The sequence below is a fragment of the Jaculus jaculus genome, unplaced genomic scaffold, assembly GCF_020740685.1.
Source record: "Jaculus jaculus isolate mJacJac1 unplaced genomic scaffold, mJacJac1.mat.Y.cur uX1, whole genome shotgun sequence".
Taxonomy (NCBI): domain Eukaryota; kingdom Metazoa; phylum Chordata; class Mammalia; order Rodentia; family Dipodidae; genus Jaculus; species Jaculus jaculus.
In genome coordinates, this window is record NW_025423518.1 from 749,017 (window position 1) to 762,678 (window position 13,662).

General features: G+C 39.5%; 1 protein-coding gene across 1 annotated transcript in view; it reads left to right on the plus strand.

Moving 5' to 3' along the window:
• Positions 1 to 4,162, plus strand: part of Sts (steroid sulfatase) — a 33,401-nt gene extending 29,239 nt beyond the window's left edge. Inside the window, exons 7-8 of the mRNA XM_045141447.1 lie at positions 2,439 to 2,560; positions 3,783 to 4,162. Of these exons, the coding sequence (XP_044997382.1) occupies positions 2,439 to 2,560; positions 3,783 to 4,162 (502 nt within the window). The remainder of the gene's footprint in view (positions 1 to 2,438; positions 2,561 to 3,782) is intronic.
• The last annotated feature ends 9,500 nt before the right edge of the window (positions 4,163 to 13,662 follow it).

Below are 13,662 nucleotides of genomic sequence, written 5' to 3' on the forward strand. Positions count from 1 at the left end.
TGATTAAATATCTCTATGCACTTACACACCCACCCCCATCCATTGAACGTCTAACTGCCCTTGCACACACACGCACCCTGTGCAAATTGTTCACCTATCTGTCCTTGCACACGCACACACATGCACACACCTGCACTGATTGAGAAGCTCACTGCCCTTACACACTCACACATGCACACACACACCCTGCATTGATTAAATATCTCTGTGCACTTACACACACAGTCACACCCACCCTCCACCGATTGATCATCTAACTGCCCTTGCACACACATGCATCCTCTGCAAATTGTACACCTAACTGTCCTTGCACACTCACACACACGCACTCACACCCTGCATTGATTGAGCATCTCACTGCCCTTACATGCTCACAAATGCACACACACCCTGCATTGATTAAATATCTCTATGCACTTACACACACACTCACTCACACACACCCTCCATCCACTGAACGTCAAACTGCCCTTGCACACACACGCATCCTCTGCAAATTGTACACCTAACTGTCCTTGCACACGCACATGCACTCACACACACCGTCCATTGATTGAGCATCTCACTGCCCTTACACACTCACACATGCACACCCTGCATTGATTGAGCATCTCACTGCCCTTACACACTCACACACACACACACACCCTGCATTGATTAAATATCTCTGTGCACTTACACACACTATAGATTAAACCTGCAACTGCATTTGCACACACACACACCCTCCACAGATTACAAATGTACATGCTCTTACATACACACTCACACACACCCTGCATGGATTAAACATCTCTATGCACTTACACACACACACGCACACACACAGCCTGTATTGATTAAACATCTACCTGCCCTTACACACTCACACGCACACACACACCCTGTATTGATTAAACATCTCTATGCACTCACACACACACACTCACAAGCACCCTGCATACATTAAACATCTAACTGGCCTTGCACACACACACACCCTCAATTAAACATGTAAGTGCCCTTACACACACACACACACACTTACATGTCCTCCATACACACCCTGCATTGAGTAAACATCTTGATGCACTTACACACTCACACCCTGCATATGTGTAAATCTATATTTAAGTATATTTATGTATATTTATACGTTTATATACCTGTACATATATAAATGTGTATTTATATGCATACATACATAAATGTGTACATATAAAATGTATATATTAAAATATGTGTATATGCATATACATTTAAATAGATATACATATATATGTAAATGCATATGTATATGCAGGTACACAAGTGTATATATACACATGTATAAACGTATATGTAAAAAATGCATGTATAAAAACATGCATATATGTGTGTATACATTTAAATAGATATATGCATTTATATATGTGCATATGTATCTACATGTGCATGTATACACATATATGTAAATGCACATATATAAATGTATATATATGCATGTATATAAATGTATATATATACACATACGTATAAATGTATAAATATGTATTATGTGTATATATATATGCATGTATGTAAATGCATATGTACACATACATATAAATTTATAAATATATACATTATGTGAATATGTATGCATGTATGTAAATGCATATATATGCACACATATAAATGCATACATATATATATTATGTGTACATATGCATGTATGCAAATGCATATATACACATACGTATAAATGTATAAATATATATATTATGTGTATATATATGCATGTATGTAAATGCATATATACATATACATATAAATTTATAAATATATACATTATGTGAATATATATGCATGTATGTAAATGCATATATATTCACACATATAAATGTATACATATATATTATGTGTATATACATGCATGTATGCAAATGCATATACACACATACATATAAATGTGTAAATATACATAAATTATGTGTATAGATATGCATGTATGTAAATGTATATATACACATACATATAAATGTATAAATATATGTATTTTATGTATATATACATGCATGTATGCAAATGCATATATACACATACTTATAAATGTATACATATATATATTATGTGTATATATATGCATGTATGTAAATGTATATATACACATACGTATAAATGTATAAATATTTATGTTTTGTGTATATATATATGCATGTATGTAAATGCATATATACACATACATATAAATTTATACCTACATATAAATGTATAAATATAAATATGTATAAGTAAATATTTATATCTATAAATATAAATATATTTATGATTATATAATGTGTATATATATATATATATACGTATATATACGTAATTTTTATTTTTCACTGAGTGCTGTGGGTGTGAGTGGGGGTGTCGTCCACGCTGGACCCCGGCCCCCCCCGCTGACCCCTGACCCCTGACCCCCGGGTGCCCACCCGCCCCTCCCCCCCGCGCAGGGTGATCGACGGCCGCGACCTGATGCCGCTGCTGCTGGGCGAGCGGGCGCGCTCCGAGCACGAGTTCCTCTTCCACTACTGCAACGCCTACCTCAACGCCGTGCGCTGGCGCCCGCCCAACAGTGAGTACCCGACGGGCACCGCGCCAAGGGGGGGGGGCGTGCCACCCGGTGCCCGAGGCCCGCAGCCCAGGCTGGACCTGGAGTTCACGCGGTCGTCTCGGGCGGGACTCGAACTCATGGCCTCCCGCCGCTGCCTCCCCCAGGGCTGGGGTGAAACGTTTTGTTTTTTACTTTATTTTATTTTATTTTATTTTATGTTATGTTATGTTATTTTATTTTATTTTATTTTATTTTATTTTATTTTATTTTATTTTATTTTATTTTATTTTTTGAGGTCGGGTCTCGCTGTAGCCCAGGCTGGACCTGGAGTTCACTCGGTCGTCTCGGGGTGGCCTCGAACTCATGGCCACAAGCCTCCCACCCCTGCCTCCCCCGAGTGCTGGGATTAAAGGTGTGAGCGCCACCACGCCGCCTCTTTTATATATATGTAGAAAAAAAAAATATATATATATATATATATATATTTTTTTTAATTTTATATAGATGTAAAATATATACACATATTTATTATTTATTTTATATATATAATATATATATTTTTTTATTTTATATCTATACAAAAAATATATATATGAAATATCTACATGTATTTGTTTTTTAATTTTATATATATAATGTATATTTTTTATTTTAAATCTATTTAAGATATATATGTATGAAATATATACATATATTTATTTTTTATTGTATATAGAACATATATTTCTATTATTTTATATCTATATAAAATATAGATATCTATAAAATATATACATATATTTATTTTTAAATTTTATATATAACATATTTTTCATTTTTTATTTTATATTTGTATAAAAAATATGTACTTTTTATTTTTTACTTTATATACATAAAATATATATTTTTTACTTTTATTTTATGTGTAGATATAATTTATCTACATAAAAAAATATATTTATTTTTTATTTTTTGTTTCATATGTAGATATAAATATATATAAAAATATATATCTTTGTTTATTTTTATTTATTTGAGAGCGAGAGACAGACAGAGAGAGAGAGAGAGAGAGAGATTTGAGAATATGGGTGTGCCAGGCTCTGCAGCCCCTGCAGAGGATCTGCAGGCGCGTGCAGCGCCCTCGTCGCGACGTGGCTCCCGTGGGCCCCCGGGGATTCGAACCCGGGTGCCGAGGCTCTGCAGGCCTTCCGTCCGGGTCGCTCCCGCGGTGACTGTGCGCCCCCCCTCCCCGCTCGCTCCGCAGGCTCGTCGGTGTGGAAGGCCTTCTTCTTCACGCCCAAGTTCAGCCCGCCGGGCTCCAACGGCTGCTTCGGCACGCACGTGTGCCTGTGCCACGGCCGCCACGTGTCCCGCCACGACCCGCCGCTGCTCTTCGACGTGTCCCGCGACCCCGGCGAGCGGCGCCCGCTCTCGCCCGCCACCGAGCCGCGCTTCCACGACGTGCTGCGCGCCGTGCGGGCGGCCGTCGCCGACCACCAGGCCACCCTCGCCCGCCACGTGCCCGACCAGCTCTCGCTCGCGCACCTGCTCTGGAAGCCGTGGCTGCAGGTCTGCTGCCTGGATGCCGCCGACGCCGCCTCCTCGTCCGGGCTGGGCTGCCGCTGCGACGGGGGCCAGCGCTAGCCGCTGGACGGGCGAGTGGACACCGACCCGGGCATCCCACCCCCACCCCCTCCCCCACACGGGCTGTGCCAGCTCATGCCAGCGATGCTCCCCGGCGGGTGTGAACTGGGCCAGACACGTGTGCATGCCCGGGGCCTGTGACACGCGTGCCTGGGTGACAAAGGGACACAGCAGATGGGGTGGTCACACCCGTTGGTGGGAAGACATGTCGGTGTGAGTCACGTGCATCGCGTGTCACTGATTGCATAGACACACACACACACACACATATGTATTTATATGTATTTATGCACAGCTGCTTTGCCAGGGATGGAGGAAGGTCACACCTGGTGGTGTGAAGACAAGTCGGTGTGACACACGTGTCACGTGTTACCGATTGCATAGACACACACACACACAGGCTTTGCCAGTGATGCTCCCCGACGGGTGTGAACTGGCCAGACACGTGTGCACTGACCAGCCCGGCCGTGCCCGGGGCCTGCGACATCCGTGCCTGGATGACAAAGGGACATGGTGGATGGGGTGGTCCCACCTGGTGGTGGGAAGACAAGTCGGTGTGAGTCATGTGCATCGCGTGTCACTGATTGCATAGACACACACACACACACACATATGTATTTATATGTATTTATGCACAGCTGCTTTGCCAGGGATGGAGGAAGGTCACACCTGGTGGTGGGAAGACAAGTTGGTGTGAGTCACGTGTGTCATGTGTTACCGATTGCATAGATACACACACACATATGTATATATATTTATGAATAACTGATCACTGAGTGGCTTGAACACACTCACCGGTGTGACAAATGGATTCTCACCTTAGCCAGGGACACAGAGGAGGGTGTGGTCACAACTGGTGGTGGGAACACAAGTCGGTGTGACACACATGCATCACGTGTTACTCATTGCATAGACACACATACATATATGTATTTATATATATTTATACACAGCTGCTTTGCCAGGGATGGAGGAAGGTCACACCTGGTGGTGGGAAGACAAGTTGGTGTGACACATTTGTATCACGTGTTACCAATTGCATACACACACATATGTGTACATATATATATATATTTATGAAATACTGATCACTGAGTTGCTTGAACACACACACCGGTGTGACAAATGAAGGATTTTCACCTTAGCCAGGGACACAGAGGAGGGTGTCATCACACCTGGTGGTGGGAAGACTAGTTGGTGTGAGTCACATGCATCACGTGTTACTGATTTCATAGACACACACACACACACACATATATGTATTTATATATATTTATACCCAGCTGCCTTGCCAGGGGTGGAGGTAGGTCACACTTGGTGGTGTGAAGACAAGTCGGTGTGACACAGATGCATCACATGTTACTGATTGCGTACTCACACACACACACAAACACACATGTATATATATTTAAAAATACCTATCACTAAGTGGCTTGAACACACGCACCGGTGTGACAAATGAAGGATTCTCGTCTTAGCCAGGGACGTGGAGGAGGTTGTGGTCACACCTGGTGGTGGGAACACTAGTCCATGTTACACACATGCATCACATGTTACTCATTGCATAGACACACACACATGTATTTACATATATTTACGCACAGCTGCCTTGCCAGGGATGGAGGAAGGTCACACTTGGTGGTGGGAAGACACGTCGGTGTGACACACGTGCATCACGTGTTACCAGTTGCATAGAGACACACACACACGTGCATGTATATTGATATATATTTACACACAGCTGCTTCTTGAAAGACTCGAACGCACGCACCTCTGTAACAAATGAAGGATTCTCGCCTTAGCCAGGGACACGGAGGCGGGTGTGGTCACACCTGGTGGTGGTAACACAAGTCGGTGTGACACATGTGCATCCCATGCTACTCATTGCATAGACACACACACACATAGATATATATTTTTTTAATCTATATTTATGCACAGCTGCTTTGCCAGTGACACGGCGGAGGGTGTGGTCACACCTGGTGGTGGGAAGACACGTGGGTGTGACACACGTGCTTCACATGTTACTGACTGCATAGAGACACGCACACACACATGTATATTTATTTATTTATATTTACACACAGCTGCTTCTTGAAAGCCTCGAACACACGCACCGGTGTGACAAATGAAGGATTCTCGCCTTAGCCAGGGACACGGAGGCGGGTGTGGTCACACCTGTTGGTGGGAACACTAGTCCGTGTTACACACGTGCATCCCATGCTACTCATTGCATAGACACACACACACATATAGATATATTCATATGTATTTATTCACAGCTGCTTTGCCAGGGACGGAGGAAGGTCACACATGGTGGTGGGAATACACGTGGGTGTGACACACGTGCATCACATGTTACTGATTGCATAGAGACACGCACACACACATGTATATATATTTATTTATATTTACACACAGCTGCTTCTTGAAAGCCTCGAACACACGCACCGGTGTGACAAATGAAGGATTCTCGCCTTAGCCAGGGACACGGTGGTGGGTGTGGTCACACCTGGTGGTGGCAATCAAGTCGGTGTGACACACGTGCGTCCCGTGCTACTCATTGCATAGACACACACACACACATATGTATATATATTTAAGAATAGCTGATCACTGAGTGGCTTGAACACACGCACCGGTGTGACAAACGAAGGATTCTCACCTTAGCCAGGGACATGGAGGAGGGTCACACCTGGTGGTGGGAACACAAGTCTCTGTTACACACATGCATCCCGTGCTACGCATTGCATAGACACACACACACCCACATAGATATTTATATGTAGTTATACACAGCTGCTTTGCCAGGGACACGGAGGTGGGTGTGGTCACACCTGGTGCTGGAAACACAAGTCCGTGTTACACACGTGCATCCCGTGCTACTCATTGCATAGACGAACACACACATATATATTTATCTCTATTTATGCACAGCCACTTTGCCAGCGACACGGCGGAGGGTGTGGTCACACCTGGTGGTGGGAAGACACGTCGGTGTGACACATGTGCACCTCGTGTTACCGATCGCATAGACACACACACACACATGTATATGTATACACACACATCTCATCAGACCTGGTGGTGTGAAGACACGTTGGTGTGACACACGTGCACCACGTGTTAATGATTGCATAGACACGCGCACATATATGTATATGTGTACACACCCGTGTCATTTCCTCCGGCACGTTAGTATGTTTACGGACATACATGGGGGATGCACGACTATTTAAAAGCAATAAAGCGTCTCAAAAAGGCCCGTTGGAACCGCGAGTGTCTGAATTTTAAAAAAAAAAAACTCATTTAGGAACGGATCTCCCCTGGGCTGAACCCCGCTTTCTCGCGGGCGCTCTTATTTTGGCGGGTCCCGGGGATTCGAACCCAGGTCCTTGGGCTCTGTAGGCAGACGCTGTAACTGCAGAGCCACCTCGAGCCCCGGGTTTGTGGTCGCGCCTGACGGACACGGCCCCTGACAGGTGACCGTGGAGCCCCCATCATGTCCAATTTTGTCATTTTTGAGCCCAAAAAGGCCTGGGCCGGGCGCGGGGGGGGAGGGGCGCTCACACCTTTCATCCCGGGGGGATTGTGGCCACGGGTTCGAGGCCAGCGTGGGGCTCCACAGTGGATCCCCGGTCGGCCCTGGGCCAGAGCGAGACCCTGCCTCGAGGAAACAAAAAGTAAAATAAAATAAAATAATAAAATATAATATAATAATAAAATTAGTAAAATTAAATAATAAATAAAATAATAAATAAAATAAAATAATAAATAAAATAATAAAATTAAATAATAAAATTAAATAATGAATAAAATAAAATAATTAATAAAATATAAAATAATAAAATAAATTAATAAAATTAAATAATAAATAAAATAATAAATAAAATTAAATAATAAAATTAAATAATAAATAAAATAAAATAGAGTAATAAAATAAAATAGAATAATAAAATAAAAATATATACGAATAGGAAGTTATTCTGTGGGTGAAGGGATTGCTGAGCGCTTGAAGCACTGGCCTGTGCAACCCAAGGACCCGGGTTCGAGTCTGCAGACCCCACGCAAGCCAGACGCACACACGCGCCTGCCTGTCGCTATCAAATAAATCAATAAAAATAAACATTTTTTTTTTAATTAAAAAACATACTGGGCTGCAGAGACGGCTCAGCGGCGATGGCTGCAGCCCCAGGGAGCCAGAGGACCCGGGTTCGATTCCCACCACCACCACCCCCGGTCCTTTCCTCTGTCTCTCTCGAAAAACCAAAAATAAATAAAAATAAGATTATCCCAGCGCTCGGCCGCGGGTTCGAGGCCAGCCTGAGGCTCCGCACTGACTTCCGGGTCAGCCTGGGCTACCGTGAGAACCGACCTCGAGAGAACTGAAAATAAAAACATAAAAAATAAACATTTTGGCCAAGAATTTTTTTTTTTATTATTATTATTTTTATAAATTTCCCTGCCTTCGCGTGTGTGTCTGTGTCTGGTTTCTTCCTCCTCCTCCATCGTCACATGCGAAGGATTCATTCCAAGGAAAATGTGTATTTATGTTCGAAACACGCCACGGCCGAGCGCCTGCCTGCAGAGCCTGAGGCCCCGGGTTCGAGGCCCGGCGCCCCGGGGGACCCACGTGTGGGCGGCTGTGTCTCTCCCTGTTGCTGTCGCATAAAGAAATAAAAGTAAGAATAAAATAAATAAAAATAAAATAAATAAAAATAAAAATAGAAAAAAATTTAAAAAAAAAGATATCGCAAAGCCTGATCTTTCTGCCGGGCCCGAAAAATAAAAAAGTAATAATGAATTTTTTTTGTTTTTTTAAAAAACCAGGAAAAGGGCTTTGCAGACGACAGAGGCGGGGGGAAAACGAGAAAAAACAACAGGGAAAAGGGAAAGTGACACGCTGATAAGGTCATTTCAGGCATGTGTATATATATATATATATGCACGCTGATGAGGTCATTTCAGGCATGTGTATATATATATATATATGCACGCTGATAAGGTCATTTCAGGCATGTGTATATATATATATATATGCACGCTGATAAGGTCATTTCAGGCATGTGTGTATATATATATATATATGCACGCTGATAAGGTCATTTCAGGCATGTGTATATATATATATATATGCACGCTGATAAGGTCATTTCAGGCATGTGTGTATATATATATATATATATATGCACGCTGATAAGGTCATTTCAGGCATGTGTATATATATATATATATACGCACGCTGATAAGGTCATTTCAGGCATGTGTATATATATATATATATATGCACGCTGATAAGGTCATTTCAGGCATGTGTGTATATATATATATATATGCACGCTGATAAGGTCATTTCAGGCATGTGTATATATATATATATATGCACGCTGATAAGGTCATTTCAGGCATGTGTATATATATATATATATATATATATATATGCACGCTGATGAGGTCATTTCAGGCATGTGTATATATATATATATATATGCACGCTGATAAGGTCATTTCAGGCATGTGTATATATATATATATATGCACGCTGATAAGGACATTTCAGCCATGTGTGTATATATATATATATATGCACGCTGATAAGGTCATTTCAGGCATGTGTGTATATATATATACATATACACGCTGATAAGGTCATTTCAGGCATGTGTGTATATATATATACATATACACGCTGATAAGGTCATTTCAGGCATGTGTATATATATATATATAGGCACGCTGATAAGGTCATTTCAGGCATGTGTGTATATATATATATATATATATATATATATGCACGCTGATAAGGTCATTTCAGGCATGTGTGTATATATATATATATATATATGCACGCTGATAAGGTCATTTCAGGCATGTGTATATATATATATATATGCACGCTGATAAGGTCATTTCAGGCATGTGTGTATATATATATATATATGCACGCTGATAAGGTCATTTCAGGCATGTGTATATATATATATATATGCACGCTGATAAGGTCATTTCAGGCATGTGTATATATATATATATATATATGCACGCTGATAAGGTCATTTCAGGCATGTGTGTATATATATATATGCACGCTGATAAGGTCATTTCAGGCATGTGTATATATATATATATATATATATATATATGCACGCTGATGAGGTCATTTCAGGCATGTGTATATATATATATATATATGCACGCTGATAAGGTCATTTCAGGCATGTGTATATATATATATATATATGCACGCTGATAAGGTCATTTCAGGCATGTGTATATATATATATATATGCACGCTGATGAGGTCATTTCAGGCATGTGTGTATATATATATATATATATGCACGCTGATAAGGTCATTTCAGGCATGTGTGTATATATATATATATATGCACGCTGATGAGGTCATTTCAGGCATGTGTATATATATATATATATATGCACGCTGATAAGGTCATTTCAGGCATGTGTATATATATATATATATATGCACGCTGATAAGGTCATTTCAGGCATGTGTGTATATATATATATATATATATATGCACGCTGATAAGGTCATTTCAGGCATGTGTGTATATATATATATATATATGCACGCTGATGAGGTCATTTCAGGCATGTGTATATATATATATATATATGCACGCTGATAAGGTCATTTCAGGCATGTGTATATATATATATATATATGCACGCTGATAAGGTCATTTCAGGCATGTGTGTATATATATATATATATATATATGCACGCTGATAAGGTCATTTCAGGCATGTGTGTATATATATATATATATATATATGCACGCTGATAAGGTCATTTCAGGCATGTGTATATATATATATATATATGCACGCTGATGAGGTCATTTCAGGCATATGTGTATATATATATATATATGCACGCTGATAAGGTCATTTCAGGCATGTGTGTATATATATATATATGCACGCTGATAAGGTCATTTCAGGCATGTGTGTATATATATATATATGCACGCTGATAAGGTCATTTTAGGCATGTGTATGTATATATATATATATATATATATATATGCACGCTGATAAGGTCATTTCAGGCATGTGTATATATATATATATATATGCACGCTGATAAGGTCATTTCAGGCATGTGTGTATATATATATATATATATATATATATATATATATATATATATGCACGCTGATAAGGTCATTTCAGGCATGTGTATATATATATATATATATATATGCACGCTGATGAGGTCATTTCAGGCATGTGTATATATATATATATATATATATGCACGCTGATAAGGTCATTTCAGGCATGTGTATATATATATATATATATATATATGCACGCTGATAAGGTCAATTCAGGCATGTGTATATATATATATATATATGCACGCTGATAAGGTCATTTCAGGCATGTGTATATATATATATATATATGCACGCTGATAAGGTCATTTCAGGCATGTGTGTGTATATATATATATATATATGCACGCTGATAAGGTCATTTCAGGCATGTGTATATATATATATATATGCACGCTGATAAGGTCATTTCAGGCATGTGTGTATATATATATATATGCACGCTGACAAGGTCATTTCAGGCATGTGTGTATATATATATATATATATATATATGCACGCTGATAAGGTCATTTCAGGCATGTGTGTATATATATATATATATATGCACGCTGATAAGGTCATTTCAGGCATGTGTGTATATATATATATATATGCACGCTGATAAGGTCATTTCAGGCATGTGTATATATATATATATGCACGCTGATAAGGTCATTTCAGGCATGTGTATATATATATATATATATATATATATGCACGCTGATGAGGTCATTTCAGGCATGTGTATATATATATATATATATATATATGCACGCTGATAAGGTCATTTCAGGCATGTGTATATATATATATATATATATATGCACGCTGATAAGGTCATTTCAGGCATGTGTATATATATATATATATATGCACGCTGATAAGGTCATTTCAGGCATGTGTATATATATATATATGCACGCTGATAAGGTCATTTCAGGCATGTGTATATATATATATATATATATATATATATATGCACGCTGATGAGGTCATTTCAGGCATGTGTATATATATATATATATATATATGCACGCTGATAAGGTCATTTCAGGCATGTGTATATATATATATATATATATGCACGCTGATAAGGTCATTTCAGGCATGTGTATATATATATATATATATATGCACGCTGATAAGGTCATTTCAGGCATGTGTATATATATATATATATATATGCACGCTGATAAGGTCATTTCAGGCATGTGTGTATATATATATATATATATATGCACGCTGATAAGGTCATTTCAGGCATGTGTATATATATATATATATGCACGCTGATAAGGTCATTTCAGGCATGTGTGTATATATATATATATATATGCACGCTGATAAGGTCATTTCAGGCATGTGTGTATATATATATATATATATATACACGCTGATAAGGCCATTTCAGGCATGTGTGTATATATATATATATATGCACGCTGATAAGGTCATTTCAGGCATGTGTATATATATATATATATACACGCTGATAAGTCATTTCAGGCACACCCTGATATCAATGTATAATGTATATTAATGTATAGATGTATATACTGTGCTCACCACGCTGCCCAGCGAGCCCTTCCCCTAATGTTCACACCGTGATATTAATGCTGCTCTCACTTTGGGTAGAGAATCTTCTCTTTTCAGATGGCAGTGACCTTGGGACGACTCAGAAGGCCTCACGGTGCTGGAGAGAAGTGACTGGAGTACTGAGTAACGTCTCGATCACACCTTCCAAGGCTCTCGGTCTAATGTGGAAGAGGTGGCGGAGAGAACGTAAGAGCCAAAGGAAGGGCAGGACTCCTTGCAAAGTGCTCCCCCCAGACACAAAATGGCCTGGACGTCCATGACCTCACAGTGCCTGACACTACCTACACAAGACCATCATAAGAGGAGGAAAAGATCATGATATCAAAATAAAAGAGAGACTGGTTGAGAGGGGGAGGGGATGTGATGGAGAGTGGAATTTAAAAGGGGCAAGAGGGGGGAGGGTGGGTATTACCACGAGATATTTTTTATATTCATGGAAGTTGTCAATTGCAAATAAAAAAAAGGAAGAAAATGTTTGAAAGAACAAAATCACATTGGCACCGGAGCTTTGTAGACCGAATCCTTTTCCCATTTCCTAAACGGCAAAGCACAGCAGCTATTTGTTACTTACGGTGACTGAATGGAGAGATCTCTGTTCCCCTCACTACTGGGGTTACAGATCCGTACAGACACGCCAGCTTTAAAAAAAAAAAAAAAAATATATATATATATATATATATATATATATATATATATATAAAATATAAATAAAATAAATATATATATATTTATATATATAAAATATAAATAAAATATATATGTATATAAAATATAAAT